Below are 20,284 nucleotides of genomic sequence, written 5' to 3'. Positions count from 1 at the left end.
TTTTACATAGAAATTAGAAAGACAATGGAGTTCTATTTTGGTTTTTTTTCTTTAATTCACTTTTATCTCAAAGTAAAAAACCAGTCAATCTATCAAATAAGTTAGCAATATAGCGGCAATGTATGATAACGATATGAAACTTTTTATATGGTATCCATTGACCTCTATTTGTAAGCTCCAATAAAGAGTTATTGTAAATTTACATAGTTTTTAACTACGACTCTATTAGTAAAAGTCTTTCCTTTATAATTAAAATAGTTGACTGAACTATATAAACAATCTTGTATCTTTTGAGTTTGAACAAGTTTAGTCCCCGAAGTTTAAAAATAGCATTGGACATTCTTGAAATTATGATATAATCACATTTTTGGTATTTTTCATTTTTTTAACTAATTTTGGGACTGAAGTATCCTCAAAACATGGCATTTTTGAACACTAGTGTTATCACCCGTGCTATGCACTGGACAAAATATTTTTAATAATAGATATATTAACAATTCAATATATTAAAATAAAAAAAATTGAGTAGAGAATGAATATAATAAGATAAAGGATAAAGTGGAAATAACGATATTTCCGTTTCAGAGAATTTAATAATTAGAATAAGAAATTTAAAAAATATGCACTATTGTTGAATAAAGGGAGTATATACTCCCTCGATCCTATAAAAAATTGTGCAATTTCAATTTTCGTCTGACCCACAAAAATATGTGCATTCTAGTTTTGGAAAGCTATCTCAAATTATTACTTTCATACATCAACTTATTTACAACTTATACCACCATTAAATACTACTCCCTCCGTCCCACAAAAGATGTCACACTTGTGGGACGGCACGGGATTTTAGGAGGTTTTATTTTGTGTGTTAAATAGAGAGAGAAAATATAATTTTTATATTAATGTGAGAGAGACCTTTTTCCAAAAGGAGAAATGTGACATCTTTGGTAGGACAAACTTAAAAGGAAGTGTGACATTTTATGTGGGACTGAGGGAGTATTAATAATATGGATCTGTAATAACCACTGTTTTACTATTAAGTTTCTCGCCAAACTTGAGATACATGCCATCATTTAGTTACTTTCGATTAAATGAATTGAATATTAAAACTTTTATTTCATGCCTAATTAAAAGTTGATTTATGAAATACTCTCGAATAAGAAGAGGCGAGCGAACCAAGATCGAGTATGTGCTTTTCATTAAAACTAAAGCCAAGTTCATAATGGATACAGGTCGACACTTTGGATTAGAACGGGTACAAATACCAAAGCTTAGTGTTCAATACATAAATGGATGTATATGAATTAAGTATATAAAGTTTTTAAATACAAAAGAAGCTAATAATGCACCTATAAATAAATAAGTAAAAAAATGCTTTTTGGGCCTATTCTCTTCAGGCACAAACCACACCCGAGGCTCGTTAGTCCGGCCCGTTGGTAGAGGGCTGCCGGCCCAAAGAGCAGCCCAATAACTCTTCCTCCTATGACTACCACCTGCAAGATACAAACCAGAGTTGATGAACAAAGACATAAGAAATTAAAGAACTCTTTAACAATGGAGGACCAAGGGCTTACCCAAGAAGGTAAGTCAATTTCTGGCTGCAGCATCTCCTAATCCCAATAGCTCCTGCCTTCTCTCCAATCACTACCTGCAACAAACCAACAAAGTTTTTAAATGCAAGAGTACATGTACTCCAAAGATAGAAACAAATCAAACTAAACAAAGTAGGATGAAGATCGCCAAAAGGGATCTTGCTGCAATAAGAAAACAAAGGGGGAGCTCAGTCCATTTATTTCTTCACAAGTACTATCTCACAAACAGCCAACAATGTGAACAAAGAGCCAAAGAATGCAGATTCGATTTCTGCCATATCTCAACAAACCGCAGCAGCAGCTTATATATATATGTCTTCCCCTTCAATATTTGTTTCCCTTCACCACTCACCACTTCAAATCACATTCTTTCTCCTCCACAAATCACAACCGAGAGTAAGACAGTGAGTAGAGGTTGTTGTGCCTTTCAAGCACAAGTTGAAGTAGGAGTTTTTAAGGAATCAGGTAGCACATACTACCCTTATACCTTCTTTTCATCCACTTAGAACATCACAAACATACTACCCTTATACCTCCTTTTCATCCACTTAGAACATCACAACATGATCATATGGGAAACAACCTTATCATGCATAGAACATAAAGCACAAGCATAACTTGTACGCATAAAACTCAAGCATTTTTAGAGCACCACCACTTCAAAATCATGACATAATGGAAATAATGGAAGAACAGTAGAACACAAAGCTCAAGCATGCTCTTTTATTCAGTTTTGAAATGGAACAGAAAAAAAAAAAACTTTATTTCCTCTCAAGCTTCGAAATCTAAAATCCAATTCTAAAGTAAACACCATTAGTCAAGAACTGAGATTTTGGAAAAAGAACTTAACTCTACACTTACTAAGCTACTGCCCTAAAGAATCACCTAAATAGCTAAGATAGGAAGACTTAGCTTAGGAAGGAACCGTCTGGAGGCTCCGAGCCTAGCCGACGGAGGAGCGTATGGCGTCGAGCAGATGCCGTGAACTGTCCTCGAGGCAACGGTTAGTGCAGAGAGGCAGCAGCGGCGGCGGTGCTGTGGGTTGTCGGAGTAGAGAGGCCAGTCACAGAGGCGGCGCCGTTCAGTCGACATGATACGCCGGCTGAGTGAGAGGCGGCGGAAAGAGGAGACACCTCCGGTGAGGCGCGACGGTGGCAGATGCACTGTGTTGCCGCCGAGAGAAAGGAGAGAGATGGAAATTAGGGATTTCATCTCAATTTGGAAATTTTTGAAGAGAAAGAGGGAGATGACCGACGAAATTTGAGTGAGTCTTGGGCCAACTATTAATTAGCTTTGGGCCTTTGGGCCTCTTTAATTAAATGTATGGACTAATGATTTAATTTAAGAAGTGGGCTGTTTTATTAATTAAAAGAAGGAATGGGCTGGAATTGTTAAAAATGGTTGGGCCTGCAGTTTGCTAAATTAAATCTTGGACTCGTCATAGTTAAACGACCAAGTAATTGATTCCGTGAGAGTATGTGCTAATTAAATCCCGAGCTGATAAATTAAATTTCAGATTTATGTTAGTGCCGAACGAGATATATGGAAAATAATACTCCTTAATTTAAACGAACAATTTCTTATACCTCCACAATAGATTAAATCTACTGATTTAATTAATGCTCAAGGATCGTAGAACTTTTTCTAGAAAAATAAGAAAAAGAATAAAATGAGCACGCACTTAGGATGGATTCATATTTAAGTCTATTTGACTCATAGAGCCTAATTAAGGTATTACCTTATTTTCTAAAAGGGACGTCTTCGCACGGCGTTTAGGACTAAGCTAAGGAAATTTCCGAAAGAGACCTAAGTTTGAGGTGAGCATTCTTTCAAAACGTGATTTTAGTATGAAAATGTGAATCTTTACTCAAGTATGTTTGTCATGCCATGTTTTGTTTTATGATTACCTATCTGCTTGGCTTTGCCAATTTAGTTAAATTGAATTCGGGTCCCAATAGGGCCGCAAACCATACTCAGACTAGTGTACACATGAGGGGACCGTGAGCTAACATAGGAGTTGGCCGGTCCAATGACCGTCGTGGAATGTGGCAACATTCCCGGTTCACACAAAGTTCAGATATGGTTTATAAGTTATGTGATTGCGCAATCAAATTTTTATGAAAGGAAAGGATTTAGTGACTCAGGCCTTTTAATAAAAACCCTGTGATCACTCAACTATGGCTTGACAAATAAAATAGAACTGTTTTTGGTAAGGTGCCCACTGAGTATATCAAATACTCAGCCCTGCATGTTTATTTTCAAATGTGCAGGTTGAACGTGGACGAGGAGGTGAATGTGTTGGGAATGATCATTAAATAAGTAGTTAGGTAGCCCAAAGTAGTATGTCTCCATACATACTACTTTGTCTTGGACTCTTCCGCTGCAGTAGAACTATGATCTAGGAATGTATTAATGTGGTCTTGACACTCTGACTTTCTTTTGACTATGTACCCATTCGCCTTCGAAACTATTTCCTCGGGTTGAATTGTTTCTTGTATGCTTAATTTATGATTTATGAGCTTATATTAGTCGCGAAATAGCTGCGCTCACTAGCACTAGGGAGTTGTGGTCGTGACAGGATCTCACTATCCAATAATACTACTTTAACTAACATTTTCCTCATCTCTGTTACTTTACCAATTTTGTATTAATTCTCGTATCATCCAATTTAAATTTTAACAAATATTATCTCCATTTAATTTTTTTTAATATATCTTCATTTTTACTAACAAAAATTGATAGAATTTATGGTTTAGGGAGGAAGAGGATAGAAAGTACAGTACATGAAATAGGAGTAAAATTTATTGTTATAGTTTAACACATTTGAGGATGCAAGGCCACGAATCAAATGCATATTGGATACTATTAAAGATATATGAAATGTTATGCAACCAACCAAAATCATCTTTGAGATAAATTATGTATTATAAATTCACAATGTTGACCATTGTTTATTAAATTTTTTTCAAAATAATAAATTTAGATTTTTTCTCATAATATCCCAAAACAAATGAAATACAATTTTCCATGTCACAAATTACAAAATCTTATCCTAAGATTAAATATGATATTCATCCTAATGATAATATACTTCAAAAATTATATATATTAATTAAATAAATTGAACAAAATGACATAATCAATTAAATTAATTAAATTTATCACGAATTATACTATTTAATATTAAGTATATTAAATTTATAACATAACATCAGTTTTCCTATTTCTTAATTTTAAATAATGGAATTAATTGATAAACTATAGTTGGATTGGAGTAATATTTTAATACTCCCTCCTCCGCCCACGAAAAATAGATCATTTGCCAATTTTTATTGTCCACGAAAGATGGATCAAGTTTGAACAAGGACTTCACATTTGCTACCTAACACAATTGTTTACGAAAGGATCAAGAGTGCGGAAGCTGTGAATTGTTTAGCCATATTGAGAGTATATTTTGAGGTTGATATTTGATATGCCCATTTATAGACTGGAGAATTGCATAAATTGAAAAAAAATAATAAAGCTTATTTTCCATTAATTTTATCATGGAAAAAAAATAATAAATCTTATTTTAATCCAATTTTAGAACAACTTTCCATTTTGTTATACATGGAAAGATAATGGACTACATCAAAAGTCTCTAACGTTTCCAAAAGATACACTGCAGGCCCCTAAGGAAAAAAAAATATCTCCACATAACCCTACCCTTTTACATAATCACAAATCGGATATTTGTAGCCATTTTTCGGACCAAATTGCCCAAATGGCTTCAGGGGCATTTTAGTCAATTTATTAAAAGTTGTAGACCTACTCGACTGTCTTGCAGCAGACCTACACTCTAATGTCATCATATTTGAAATTTCCGACGATATACATGTTAGAGTTTGTATACTAGAAATCACGTTTCAAGTGATTGAATACTGTGAAACTCTTATTTTATTTTCCAAGTAATAAAACAGATTATTTTTGTCATAATGTTGTTATGTTTTACATTTAATGGATGTTAATTGCATGTTTAAATGTATAAGTTAACTTAACAAAGTCTAAGTCTTTGTTTTAGTGAACCGGTTGTGGGCGGCGTCCACTTTAAGGTAACACGGTCAGTCCTAAACAAAGAAAAATAAGAATTTCACAATCTAGATGGAATTAGACTATCCATCGTGAAAGGTTGCAATGTCAGTCCGCATATTTCTAAGCCTTACTGAAATAAGATGACATTGGTGTGGTATAGCACTGAATGGATCTAACAACAAGACTTGTCCTTGGGCTATCTACTGATGTAACGCCCCGGAATTTCGTTCCCTTCTTTCAAGATAAATCAGATTTAGTAGCTTAACTAAAATTCCTTTAGAAGACGTGTAATCGTACATTCCTCGTTGTTTCTCGACTTTGGAGTAATTTTAAGTATTTTCGTTGGAAGAAATAAAGTGCAACGAATTTATGTGTTCAAGGATAAAAGTAAAAGCTATGCTTTTACTAGATAAATATTTGAGGAATAAGGTATACAAGAATGTTGGAGATACATCTAGCACATGTTTACATATGTGAGAGTGACAACACACACATCTATTCTACACCATTATCCTCCTACACTAGTCAACAAGTTTGGAAGCTAGCTATTTTGGTGATGGAGCCAAAGGATCTCTAGAGGAGCATCTTCTTTCTTTCTCCCTCACTCTCTTTCTCGATTAGGGAGCAGCCACAAGACTCCAAAGCTCCAGCCATGTACCTGCAAATTAACACAAGAATAGGGGTTAGAAGATGACTCACAAATAAAAAGGAAGGGAGGCACAAGCTCATTTAAGAAAGGGAAATAGTAGAGCCTGAGATCAACCCATTTTTGGCACATTCTCAACTAGCATCAATGAGGAATCAAGACAAATGAGCATGGTAGAACGAGCCTCTACACAAGCCCAATATAGACATGAGTCAAATCCTCTTCTTCCCATCGTTCAAGGCTGAGGAAACAGCCAAGAGAGACAGCCACACATACACCAAAGTAGTAAGAATAACATGAACATGAAGCTCAAAAGAGGTAGAGCTGGCAGCCCCAAAATAGGAGCATTTGCCTCCAAGTCTCAAGCACAAACAGCCAAGAGTAGAGCACTATATAAGCAGCCTCATCCCTCTTCTCCTCCCCACAAAGTCGACACCCCAAACTCACATAAAGTCAAGGAATACAGCAAGGAAGGGAGGAGGAGCAAGGAGGAGATTTTGAGGCAGGACATCAGTCCCATACGGGAGGATTCATCAAAGTGAGGTAACAACCTCAACACCCAATAACCTTTGCATCATGTAGAACAACAAATAGATAGCACAAGAACTTAGAAATTTCCATAGGATTCTCACAACCAAGTATGGAATAATAGCAGAACCCTCAAGTTCTCCCATAGTAAGCATGTGTAAGAATAGAGACTCAATACAGTAAGCTAAGTGCCCCAATTGATAAATCAGTAACTAGTATTGCAAGAAAAGCAATCAAACCAAGGAAAGGAACCAATCCAGTAGGCTCTCAAAGATTTAGATCATGAGATTAACAAATGCTCCAGCAAGATCATACCAAATACCAACAATCACCAAGCTGCTGCCACAACTCAAGAAATTAAAGAAGGGTAGGGGGAGAGGACTTAGCTTAGGCGAAGGGGCTGCCGGGCGGCGGGAAAACGTTGACGGAACCCCAAAAACTCTGCGGAGCGGCCGCAAGTCACGACTGAGAGAGGGAGGAAGAGGCGATGCCTCCTCTCCGCTACTGATTTCGCCGGGAAGGGAGAAAGCTCGGCGGAGGGCTCGACGCAGAGGGCTAATGCAGAGCGCTGACAGCAGCGACGGAGAGCCGGCGATGCAGAGGAGCGGCAGACGGCGAGTGACGTCGGCAGCAGCGGTGCTGTGAGCTCGCCGAGTGAGAGAGAGAGAGAGCTCGACGGAGATACTGCTGCCTAAATAAGGATTCTTCGTTTTTTTCCAGATAGATGAGAGACACCGGTGGTGATAGCCGGTGAAGGACGAGACGTCGACGGCGATTTCGCCAGAGGAGGCGTGAGAGAGAGGGAGAGATGATATTTAAAAAAATTTAAAAAATTTAAAAAAATTTAAAAAAATAATAAAAAATTAAAATTAAAATTAAAAATTAAAAAAAATATTTATTGAATAAAATGTAGCATGATATTACCATTCTGCCCTTTCATAATTAATTAATCTAAAGATATTTTCCATGTGGAAAAATCTGGACCACTCATTTAATAAAAATGAGTGGTTGATATTGCATCTCATTTCTCAATTAGCATAAAAAATCTCAATTGATCAATTGATAATGTACCGGGATATGAATTCACGGATGGAAGCTATACTATATAGCATCCACAAATTCACAAATCCATACCCCGTCGGAAAGTGATGTACGAAATACCAGTGATAATGTACGATATACCCATGATAATGTACCGGGGTATGAATTCGCGGATGGAAGCTATACTATATAGCATCCACAAATTCACAAATCCATACCCCGTCGGAAAGTGATGTACGAAATACCAGTGATAATGGACGATATAACCATGATAATGTACGATATACCCATGATAATGTACCGGGGTATGAATTCACGGATGGAAGCTATACTATATAGCATCCACAAATCCATACCCCGTCGGAAAGTGATGTACGAAATACCAGTGATAATGTACGAGATACCCATGATAATGTACCGGGGTATGAATTCGCAGATGGAAGCTATACTATATAGCATCCACAAATTCACAAATCCATACCCCGTCGGAAAGTGATGTACGAAATACCAGTGATAATGTACGAAATACCAGTGATAATGTACGATATACCCATGATAAATGTACCGGGGTATGAATTTGCGGATGGAAGCTATATTATATAGCATCCACAAATTCACAAATCCATACCCTGTCGGAGAGTGATGTACGAAATTATAGTGATAATGCACGATATAACCATGATAATGCACGATATACCCATGATAATGTACCGGGGTATGAATTCGCGGATGGAAGCTATACTATATAGCATCCACAAATTCACAAATCCATACCCCGTCGGAAAGTGATGTACGAAATACCAGTGATAATGTACGATATACTCATGATAATGTACGATATACCCATGATAATGTACGATATACCCATGATAATGTGCCGGGGTATGAATTCGCGGATGGAAGCTATACTATATAGCATCCACAAATTCACAAATCTATACCCCGTCGGCGAGTGATGTACGAAATACCCGTGATAATGCACGATATAACCATGATAATGCACGATATACCCATGATAATGTACCGGAGTATGAATTCACGGATGGAAGCTATACTATATAGCATCCACAAATTCACAAATCCATACCCCGTCGGAGAGTGATGTACGAAATACCCGTGATAATGTATGATATACCTATGATAATGTACAATACACCCATGATAATGTAGCATAGTATTACACATCGGGCCCAAAGTTAACATCATTCATCAAGGGTTTAGTAGTCCATATAAATGATGTAACAGTAATATACCCAAATTTCCCTTTAATGTACGAAACTGGTATAATAATGTACGGCGATGCTTTTAATCAAAGCCATTAGATTAATAGATCCAAGGGCTTATATTAGTCCTATGTTTTATACTAGGGGGTGATAAGGAGGGTAATGCACCCCTATATATATATATATATATATAGAGAGAGAGAGAGAGAGTCTCATTATCTACAAATCCACTCTTAAAGACCGAACCACCGAATCCTACCAAATTAAGGCTTTTAGATCTAGTTTTTTATGGATAAGATACAGAAATTTATAAATTATTTTCGCCTTCATCACGAGCCTATTTTAATTCATCTGAAGGTAAATAAGTCATACTAACATGTTACGAAGATTTAAATTCGTTCCAGAATATATTAATTCATTCTAGTAGGTTTTTACTTCATTCCAGTAGGTTTTTACTTCATTCCAGTACGTAAATGTGGTTTCGCCGTCGCGTGCCGTTCTTTCTCTCTACAAAAAATTTTCACAGCAGCACATCTCATCAAAAAAACTAGATCTAATGGCCCAGATTTGATCTCTAGTTCAATCTTTAAAATTGGTTCAACAATGATCACAACTCTCTATGTATATCTATACATATATAAAAGGCGAGTTTCCGCCTTATTTTGAATATTTATGAATTTTGGGTATAAATTTGAATATTCAAAAATTGAGGGTGTGAATTTGAATATTTTCTAATCTATAGTTATATTCAAACATAGTCACCGTTACAACTCTATTTATAAATATAATTCATGATTAAATAAAATATACTTTTATATCAAGTACTTAATGGGTTTGAATGGGTTTTTACGGTTATACAGTTAATGTAGTATTAATATATTATATATTAAAAATAAAATGAAACCGTTGAATAGAAATAAATGAGAAAGAAACCGACGGAATACTTTAATGTTGAATTATACGTGCCAATTATTTATATGATGTAACTGCCAATTATTTATTCCACACCATAAACCTAACCATTTTTAAACCATTTTTCAGTATATATATGCCCTACACAATTTCACACTCCAAATACTCATAGTGTTAGACAATATTCTCACAATCCCACATTATTATTACTTCCTCCGACGGTAAAATAAAGTAGCTTATAACTCGCTTCCTTATTATCTTCTCATGTTGCATCACTAATTTTTATAAAAAAAAGCATAGTTTTTACTCCTTGCTAATAGTACTATGTAGTATATTTATATTCATTTATTTTACACACTTTTTTCGAGCCATTATTATGTTATTAATATTCTAATCATAATTCTTACAAAAGGAAGATATTGAAATCATGTGGAGTAGTTCATATTCCATGATGAACCTAGAGACAAATCTATTATTGTTAGCTTAGAATGTGTTTTCTATGACCGAATGATATGTGTTTTGTCGTTTATTATTTCATTGGGTTTTCAGTTATTTATCTAAACCCATTAATTAGTACCGTATGATATTGTTTTATAGTTTCTCATCTTATTAGGTTTGTTTAGTTTTTTTTTTTTTTATCTAAAATCATTAATTAATTCTTTTTCCATGCAAGTTTCTGTTTTGTAACATTTAGTATATTTTTAGATTATGTTTCATTTAAATAAATATTTATCGTCTTGACGTAGAAATATATGTATATGTATGCTTTTGTGACTTCTTTCATCCAAAGGCAAAATCGCTTTTTGAAATTTATTTTGCCATGTTGTTAGTCATCATTGTTTTACTTATATTTGTAGTATAAATTAAATGGTTGTTTAATCTTATCATTAGTGGGACAAGTGAAAGGTTTAAGATAAGATCCTAATTCATTTTCTTCAACTACAAATATCTCACATATGGTAGTTCTAGAATCCTTGCATTTATCACTAAATTTTCGAAACAATATATTATTTGGTTTTATCTTTTGATAAAACTTTATTCTGCCCATCTTTTATAAGAGTGATGGGCAGATTTGATCAGCTTTCATCGTTTATACAATGTAAGAATTATATACACTATCTGCATTATAGTGTTGGAGGCAATGGTGTTGGAGGCAATTGTTTACGCATAAAATTAAAACAAATTTATGTAAGTATAAGATTTTGTAGTTTATTTCGATAATTGATATTGAGTTGTCAACATTTCATTCATTTAAGTTATTGATCTAAAAATTAAAATAATATGCCTTATGAGATAACGAAATTTGATGTTGAATCATCAGTTGACCGAGAATGAGGAGGAAATGTAATGATGTAACAAAAGTAGATTGCAAAAGAAGTGAACAGATGATATATTGTATGAGAAATTTTATGAAATCGTTTATTCAAACACGCGAGATATTGTTTCATTTTTTTGAAAACTTTAATTTGTATTTACAAGATTGATCGAGAAGAGGGAGGAAATGAGATGCTACATAAGATGCAGCAAAAAGTAGATTGCAAAAGAAGTGAGTCGATGATATATTGTGTGAGAAAATCTATGGAATGCCTATTCAAACATGCGAGAGATTGTGTGATTTTCTTTTGTATTTACGAGGTTGATGGTATTTGTGATTCCATTTTTCATATTTCTTACAAAAAAATTTTCAAAACTCATGAATTAATAAGTTATTTATTGTCATCATATAAACTTTTTATGTCCTACATACATAACTACTCAGCCTTTATATTTTAATGGCTATTTAGTATGGATAATTATTTTTGGGTATTAATTATTTGATGTGAATGGTGTTTAAGTGTGGTGTTTAAGTGTTTAAGTTGTCTATTGATACAATATAAAATTATGGTTTTCGTTTTGTGGTAGAGAATAGAAAATGGTCATCGGAAGCTTTATATTTTTTGTTTTGTACTCCCTCCGTCCCAACTAAGTTGAGTTGTATTCATTTTTGATATGTCCCAACAAAGTTGAGTCATTTTTTTTTTGACAAAAAATAAAACATCTAATCACTCTTACTTTATTTCATCAACTACTTTATTCTCTCTTCATATCTCCTACTTATTTTCCTCTCCTATTTATTTTACTTTCATTTAATTCATTCAACACAATTTCTTAATCTCAATGCTCAAAAGTTAATTATGTATCAACTTAGTTAGGACGAAGAGAGTAGTTTTATTTTTAACCGTTAGATAAGTATACTTGTGTATGTAATTTTAAGTAATTAATTCAAAATGAATTTACTATGATGAAACTAAAACAATTCGTGCATCGCACGGGTATGATACTAGTATATATAAAAGGCGAGCTTGAATTGGATTTTTAAAAATTATGTTCATGAATTTAAATATTTACATGTTTTGGGTAAAATTTTGAGTATTTATAATTTTTAGGCATGATTATTTTAATTCATATAAAGGCATGACCATTTTAATGCAGATTCTTTTTAACAGTAAAGTAACTGAAAATTTTAAGATGGTGCTTCAGTGGCCGAAATTGATCCCAATTAATTTTCAAAATTTATTATAAATATAATAGTGTAAATAATGGAACGTCCAACTTTGTTATACATTTAATATCCAAAATTTGTGTAACGTAATTTGTGAGATTTGGAGCGTTACTTGAATTACAATGACCAATGTTGAAATTTAATAGTAGTAATAACGCATTGATATAAAATTTAAAACTGCCAATGCGGTGGGGTTTTAATATTGAGGAAATTTAAAGAATATAAAAGGCGAATTTTGACTTTAATTTGAATTTTTAAAATTATGTGTATGAATTAAATATTTACAAGTTTTGGGTAAATTTTTGAATATTTATAATTTTAAGTATAACTATTTTAATTCATAGGCATGACCATTTTAATGCAGATTTTTTTTAACAGTAAATTTTATATCAATATTTAATATAGTAAAGTAACTGAAATAATTTGAGATGGTGCTTCAGTGGCCGAAATTGCTCCCAATTAATTTTCAATAGGTTCCCTCTGTCTCTAAAAATTAAACTTATTTTGATTTATTCATTAAAATTAGTTCATTATTTATTCAGGGAAACAAATCCTAAAAATAATGGAAAACAAATCAAATTATAACAATCATAGAAAGTAAATCAAATCTCTAACACCTATAACACTAAATCATAAAATAAGTTAAACAATAATACGAAAATTATCAGCACTTTCTGATTAAAGGAAAAGCCTATGTCCTTTTCTTTTTTTACAAAAATAGGCTCAGACCAAAAGATGATGAGCAAGAGTTCAACAACACCACCTAAACAAAAAACAAACCTACCAAGACCAACGAAAAAACTAAGCACCAACAAAAATCAAAAGCAAAAACAAACAAACGACCAAAGCTCACAAAAGTCTATGTCCTTATCAGACCATGAGTAAATTAGGTGCGATATTTGCCGTTTGGCTTAATCGTTAACTTAGTTAATAATTGAGTAAACGAATTAAACATTTGTTTGTAACGGAGGGAGTATAAACTTATATAGGTTTTTTTTAAATGGATTTTTTTTTGGAAAAAATGTAAATATATGAAATGAGTGAGATGGAAAAATAACATTTGATAAATGAAATAATTTACATGACATCATCCAAAAGATTAGTAAGCTAAGAAGAGATTATGAAAGTGTAATTAAAATAGTTGACTGGAAACAGATCTTTTGAGTTTGGACAAATTTAGTCCCTAAAATTAAAAAATAGCATGGGATAATTTGAAATTATGAAATACTCCCTCCGTCCCACATTTATAGTAACATTTAGTTATGGCACGGGTTTTAATGAATTAGTAGAGTGTGTAATTAATGAAGTGAGAGGTGGAGTGTGTAATAAATGAAATGAGATGGTGGGGTGAGATGATGGAGTGTGTAATAAATGAAGTGAGATGATGAAGTGTGTAATAAATAAAGTGAGTTGGTTGAAGGTGGATCCCTCTTTGACTTTTTGATTTTTTATTTTTGTTTTGATTTATTTTAATATAAATAATGGCATTTGGATGTAATTTTAGTGAATAATTGGATAAAATTTTATGTACAAATATGATAAATTCTAAATGTTACTCTAAATATGAGACGGAATTTTATAGCAAAATGTTACTACAAATATGGAGGAAGTACTAATTCTTTGATACTTTTTCATTTTTTAAACTAATTTTGGGACTGAAGTACCCTCAAAACATGGCATTTTTTTAACATTCGATAAATGGAGCAAGGCTGTCTCTTTCACTTCATCACTCTTTACATTTTTTCATACTTGTCACATCATGTCTCTATATTCTTTAGAGCATCCGCAACGCGGGCTCGATTTTGGCTCGGTCTCGTCTCGACGAGACGAGACATCTCGTCGCGCGACGCGACACGGCGAGGCCGGCCTCGAGCTGGCGAGACGACGCGCGCGCCCACGTGGCGCGCGCTGGAGCGTTGCATGACGCCAACTCGCCGGCCCGCGAGTGGGCGTCGTAATTATGACGTAATAAATTTATTTTTTTTTTATAAATTCGAAAAAATCGAATTTAATAAAAAAAAATTTCAAACGGTCAAATGACCGTTGGGGACCAAACGGTCGAATTTTTCAAATTTTTTTTTTTTTTTTTTATTCTTCTATAAATATACTCCACACTTCATTCACCATTTTACACACAAACACAACTTTCATTCATCATTCCTCTTCCATTTTACACACAAACACCACTCTCAAATTGTTGAAAAAATGTCCGGCGATGGAAACTCCGGCGGCTCCGGCAGGCGGCGCTCCGTCGGGTTCGACTTGAACTCGTTCGACGATTGGGCGAGCATGTACAACTGTTTGGGTACTCCCGGTTCGTCGTCGGGCACCCAAGGCTCGACCACCCCGCCGGCGTACCAAACACCACATTTTGATGTGGATGCATACTATCGTCCCTCCCCCCGAGGTACGGGCAATCGTCGGGATTATCCCAAATTCCGGAGAATTTTTGGCGCCTGATCGCAATTTGCCCGACTGGCCAATCGGTGGAGGCTCCGGCTCCGGCTCCGGCGGGGATCAACCTCGATCTCGCGTCAATGCCGAGGAGGAAGAGGAGGCAGCGGCTGCAGAGGTTGGTGGAGACGGCAGTCGGCATGCATACAGCCAAGCCGAGACGTTGGCTTTGTAAGACGCTTGGATCAGCGTCTCGTACGATCCTGTCGTCGGGAATCAAAACCCACAAGTGCTTTTGGGAAAAAGTCACCGACCTTTACAACGCCCGAAGGCCGACGAATACCGTTCGCCGCAGCGTGAAGATGCTACGCAGTCATTGGGACCGAACCGACAAAGATGTCAAAAAATTTTGCGCGATATACAGGGGAGAAGAGGCGAATTATCAGAGCGGAGCCAGTGGAGCCGACATTCTGAGAGCGGCGTTGCGGGTCTTCAAAGACGACGTCGGCAAAGATTTCAAGCTTGTCGATGTTTGGTCGCAAGTCCACCACCTTGACAGGTGGGCTGGCGGTGTCGAGTCGGCCTCGGGCTCGAAACGCACGAAGCGCACGGCGCGTGGCCACTACTCGTCTAGTGATGGCGGCGAAGGAAACACCTCACGTGAGCGCACGCCAACCGATGATGCAGGGGGGTCTTCTTCCGGTGCACGACGTCGGCCGCAAGGGACCAAGGCGGCGAAGGCGGCTAGAGCCAGGGGGAGAGCGAGAGCGAGAGGGATGGGCCGCGGCGGACCAAGCCAGGCGGGCGAGGGCTCGGGCTCCGGCACGGGCACGGGCTCGCACACCCTAATGTCCATGTACCTAGTCGCCACGATGGCGGACCTCTCAAAAATGAATCCTGGCCAAGTTGCAGCCCATATGGCCGGAATTGAGTATATGGGAGCTCAACTTGGTATAGTTGTACCGCCGACTTCGGGGGATGATGATTCGCCGGTGGAGTAGTTTTTTTATTTTTTAGGATTTTAAATTATGTACTTTTTTTATTTTTTAGGATTTTAAATTATGTATTTTTTTCTATTTTTTAGGCTTTTTTTAAGTTGTAATATTTGTTTTATTTTAATGAAGTGTGTTTTTATTAATTGAATTTGTTGGAATTAAAAATAAAAAATGAAATTGAATGAATAGTTAAGAGATGGTTAAGAGATGGAGGGTTGCAGGTGTTGTCTCTTAGTTAAGAGACGGATAAGAGATAGCGTTGCGGATGGCCTTAATTTTCAACTAAAAAGGTGATGACCTGATGGCTATGGACTACTTTTACACACTCCGTACTTAAATATAGAAGCGCTTTTTTTTAACTCAACAACACTGTGTTAATTGGATAGTGTTAATTAGATAGTGAATAAAATAAATAAGAATAAAGTAATAGAAATTGAGGAGAGAATAAAGTAATTGAAGACATAGTTATTTTTTTGTCATAAATAAAAATGACTCAATTAATTTGAAACTTCTCAAAAGAGTAAAATGATTCTATTAACATGGAACGGAGGAAGTATTTAATACCACTGTATTATCTGCTCATATATTAGGATGATTATGTCAAATCTGCATTAGCTCTCCCTAATATTACTCCCTTCGTCCCACGAGAATATGCATTATTTTCATTTTAGTTTGTCCCACAATCATATACATTTTCTAATTTTTTAAACTTTTTCCTCTCTAATAAGGTGGGACTTACTAACAATATTTATTTATTCTTTCTCTCTACTTCTCTCTTATTTTATCAATTTTGAATTAGAACTCATGTCGGCCCAAAATGCATACTCTTTTGGGACAGGGAGTATATATCACCAAGCGGCTTAGTGAAAAAATATAGGGACAATAATAATTTAGATTATAAATTTTGATCAAATTATAATCAATGTTATAAAACGTCATCTTTTAATGATAGATAAACTGACATAATTTTATAATTTTTTCCTCTTTATTTTTTTTTCTCGCTATAATGAAATGTACAATACCGTTGTAATAATCACCAAAAGACGTCATTTTAATATTGTTACCATAATAATTAACATATTTTTTTCTTTCTTGCTTAAGTATATTATTTTATTTAGAATATTGGTTTTTAAAACCATGAACTTTGCCTAAAATTTGGTATTTTTTCCGAATTTTAAAATTGATCTAGAATATCACAAATTTTGCACTTTGTTTGGTTTCCCAAACTGACACAAATAAAATATTTTCATCAAAATCTTATTTTACGTGATCAATTACTGTGATATATTTTATGGAATTTTAAACCATTTTTTAAGTTCATAACAAGTAGGTTAAAAAGTCACGTAGAAAACGATATTGATTTAATTGTGTCAAGTATGATAAAAAAAAAAAAAAAAGCCTCATAAGTTAGTCAAATATGGTGATACACATGTCGTGGGAACTACTAAACAAAGTGCAAAGTTTATAACTTTCTAAACCAATTTTAAAGTTCAAAAAAATACCAAATTATGGACAAAGTTTATAGTTTTAGAGATCAATATTTTTATATCTTTTAAGTTACTTTATTATCTTTCCATTTCTGAAAAATGCATCAATGTATAATTGAGGGAGTGTAATCTTAAAAAACCTCTTAATTCTTGTAATCAATTAATACAACAACATTATTATCACAACACCCTTATCAAAGTGCATTATTCTAGCAATCTTTTCGGCAGATACAATTAGAGCTTTTGCAGACACCAGAGAAGAAACCCTCTTTCTTACAAACTGAGTTGCAATAGTTAACTTTAGTGCTTGAGCATGATCCCCCAAACAAATGGCTTGTTTTTGAGCATGTAGCTGCTTCAGTCACCATTATCTCTTCTGCAAATGAAATTAGTTAGTATGAATAAAAGTTCTTTTCATGGCTTTAGATAAAAAAAAATGGTTAGTGTTCACAAATTCATATTGTTAATAATGGTTTAAAAAAAGTTGTGAATGACAAAATTGATCTTATGATATAATCGTGAGCATTCCAAAATAATAAAATATGATATTATTTCATTGACAGAGTCACAGAGTGTATGGCACAATGTTTATGAATGAAACAAACTAATTTTTTGAATATATCAAGATGGCAAAATTTGGACTATTTTTATGAGCGATACGTCTTCAATTGAAATTAAATTATTGCTAACGTGGCATAATTATGTTTACATGGAACACGCTAATGTGGTGAAAATTAAAATTTAAATATAAACATATCATTCCCCACTGAATCCTTATATTACGAACCTAAAACTCTAATTTGATTAGAGTAAATCGATTTTGGTCGTAAAATTAAAATAAATCATTTATATACTTAATTTAAATGTATAGTTTTTCATGACAACAATTTACTTGTTATCATCCAAAGAAACTAGTAGGCCAAGAGATCGAGATAGTGTGTAAACTTACGTGAAGCCAAGAGGCAAAGAAGAAAGAGCGAGAGAACTGAGAATAATTTAGCCATTTGAGAGTAGAATTTGATGTTGATATCTATTCTTCATACGTTCATTATCTTTTTATAGTGTAAATCTGCATATATTGAAGAAAAATAATAAAGCTTACTTTAATTCCATTGATAACAACTTCCCAAGATTATTCATAAAAATATAGTGGATTTCTATTTCAGTTATTCTTCGTAATTGCACATATCTCAAAATATCAAGCATGTCAACTACACCACATATCATATATTGAAAGATATTGTTTTTTTTACAAAAGATTTAAAGCGATTGTTAAAATAATGTATTATGGAGATGCGGGGTATCGATCCCCGTGCCTCTCGCATGCTAAGCGAGCGCTCTACCATCTGAGCTACATCCCCAATTGTTGTTGATTTCAAATTTTATTTGGTTTTGATTTACATTGTCACACTCTAACATGAATAATATATCTATCTGCTATGCTTTCAATACAGATTCTGATACAATGAGTTACAGTATTCTCAATGGAGCAATTTAGAGTGCTATATGAAAGCATAACGATATCCAGATATCATTGCATAGTAATTATGTGTTTGAAAGGCCAAGAAAAGCTTTGATTTATGAGTTTATCGAATGTTTGATACATAAGAAAAGCCGTTTTTTAAATTTCATTTCATTACCTCTCCACTTTCTTTTTTTAGTTTGACCACTGGTGAATCGAGCCCGCTTTTTGGCTGAATCCTACTAATCTTGTTCGACCCACTAGTCGACTTTTTGGCCAAATCCCACTAATCATGTTCGACCGGATTTACAGATTAAGGTCACCACAGCTCCACGATGTCAAGTGCACTACAACCGGTTGGTATTATCTTACAATTTCTCAGTTATAAGTATCAAAACGGACTTGTTACCTCAATTGGGCATTAATATGCTAGGACCGACCCGTTAATTTTTGATCCATAATTTCAGAGCCCAAGTACGGTTTTGTCCAATCCAAGTATTATTAAAAAACCATTATACATATGTAGTTTTTAGTAAGAATCGTAAGCAATTGTTGAGTGAAACATGATAAATTTGCTGCGAAAATTTAGATTTCTACTCTAGATGAAATTCACAATCATTCAACAACATGATGAATCAATTATCTAAAAGAATGATTTGTTCACTGTTTATCTTTTAAAGTGATTATTTTATTTTATTCGATCTTTTTTTCTATGTAATGACATAACATTCTAGAACATTTATATTATTTCTATATTTTGACTGGCTGAAAGAATCAACATATTTAAATTTGTGGATTGTGACGTACACGTTCATCAAATTTGATAGCTCTACCTCACTGGATTTTAAAAATAGTATTTCTTATAATGAAAAGAGCTTTGAAAATTATTTAATAACTTATCACTTGCATTTTTAAAATTTCATTGGGGGAGAGTAAGCATGACGAGGTTAATTTTAAATTAGTGAGGTATCACAAAAAAGTTTAGTTTTTTATGTTTGCTTAGTATAATGTGATATGATGTTTTATTTTATATTACACGTGTATATGTATATTGTAAAACATAAAATACTTCATAAAATAGTTAATATTTAAATAGGAAAAATATATGTTTCAAGCTTCATATCCTGGTGACAAACAAATTTATAATAATGAATTCGATTTAATTTCTCAGCTATTCATTACCTAATGCCTTCAAGTCAACTCGACCTTCCTACTAAAATATAGACAACCATCTAAAATTATACTACTAATATAGATACATACAGATCGATGACGTATGGATTCAGGCCTAAATTTAAAATTAATTAGTGCCATTTTCTAATTTACTATAAGTTAATTTCGATTTAAGGAGTAATATTAGTTTCAAGTTTCAAAATTTTGTTTTTGTTCTAGTA

At 34.1% G+C, this 20,284-nt stretch overlaps 1 protein-coding gene and 1 non-coding gene across 2 annotated transcripts; both read right to left on the bottom strand.

The window, feature by feature from the left end:
- Positions 1-1,166: 1,166 nt before the first annotated feature.
- LOC125208979 lies at positions 1,167-2,830 on the bottom strand. Its single transcript, XM_048108531.1, has 3 exons — positions 2,504-2,830; positions 1,572-1,647; positions 1,167-1,490 (listed from the first exon to the last, which is right to left on the bottom strand). Exons 1-3 carry the CDS (start codon positions 2,799-2,801, stop codon positions 1,484-1,486), a joined length of 381 nt encoding a protein of 126 aa, XP_047964488.1. The 5' UTR covers positions 2,802-2,830; the 3' UTR covers positions 1,167-1,483.
- A 15,886-nt stretch (positions 2,831-18,716) lies between these two features.
- TRNAA-AGC lies at positions 18,717-18,789 on the bottom strand. The gene has a single exon. It is a non-coding gene; the product is annotated as a tRNA-Ala (tRNA).
- Between the last annotated feature and the right edge of the window lie 1,495 nt (positions 18,790-20,284).

The sequence above is a fragment of the Salvia hispanica genome, chromosome 3 (assembly GCF_023119035.1).
Source record: "Salvia hispanica cultivar TCC Black 2014 chromosome 3, UniMelb_Shisp_WGS_1.0, whole genome shotgun sequence".
Lineage (NCBI taxonomy): Eukaryota > Viridiplantae > Streptophyta > Magnoliopsida > Lamiales > Lamiaceae > Salvia > Salvia hispanica.
This window is presented reverse-complemented; position numbering and strand designations above follow the sequence as displayed.

Excerpts from the sequence above, each read along its gene's own strand:
- LOC125208979 (XM_048108531.1), bottom strand. The coding sequence starts at position 2,801 with ATGAAATCCCTAATTTCCATCTCTCTCCTTTCTCTCGGCGGCAACACA. Across the intron at positions 1,648-2,503 it reads CTCCAGACGGTTCCTTCCTA|AGGTAGTGATTGGAGAGAAG; the intron begins AGCTAAGTCTTC and ends TTGGTTTGTTGC.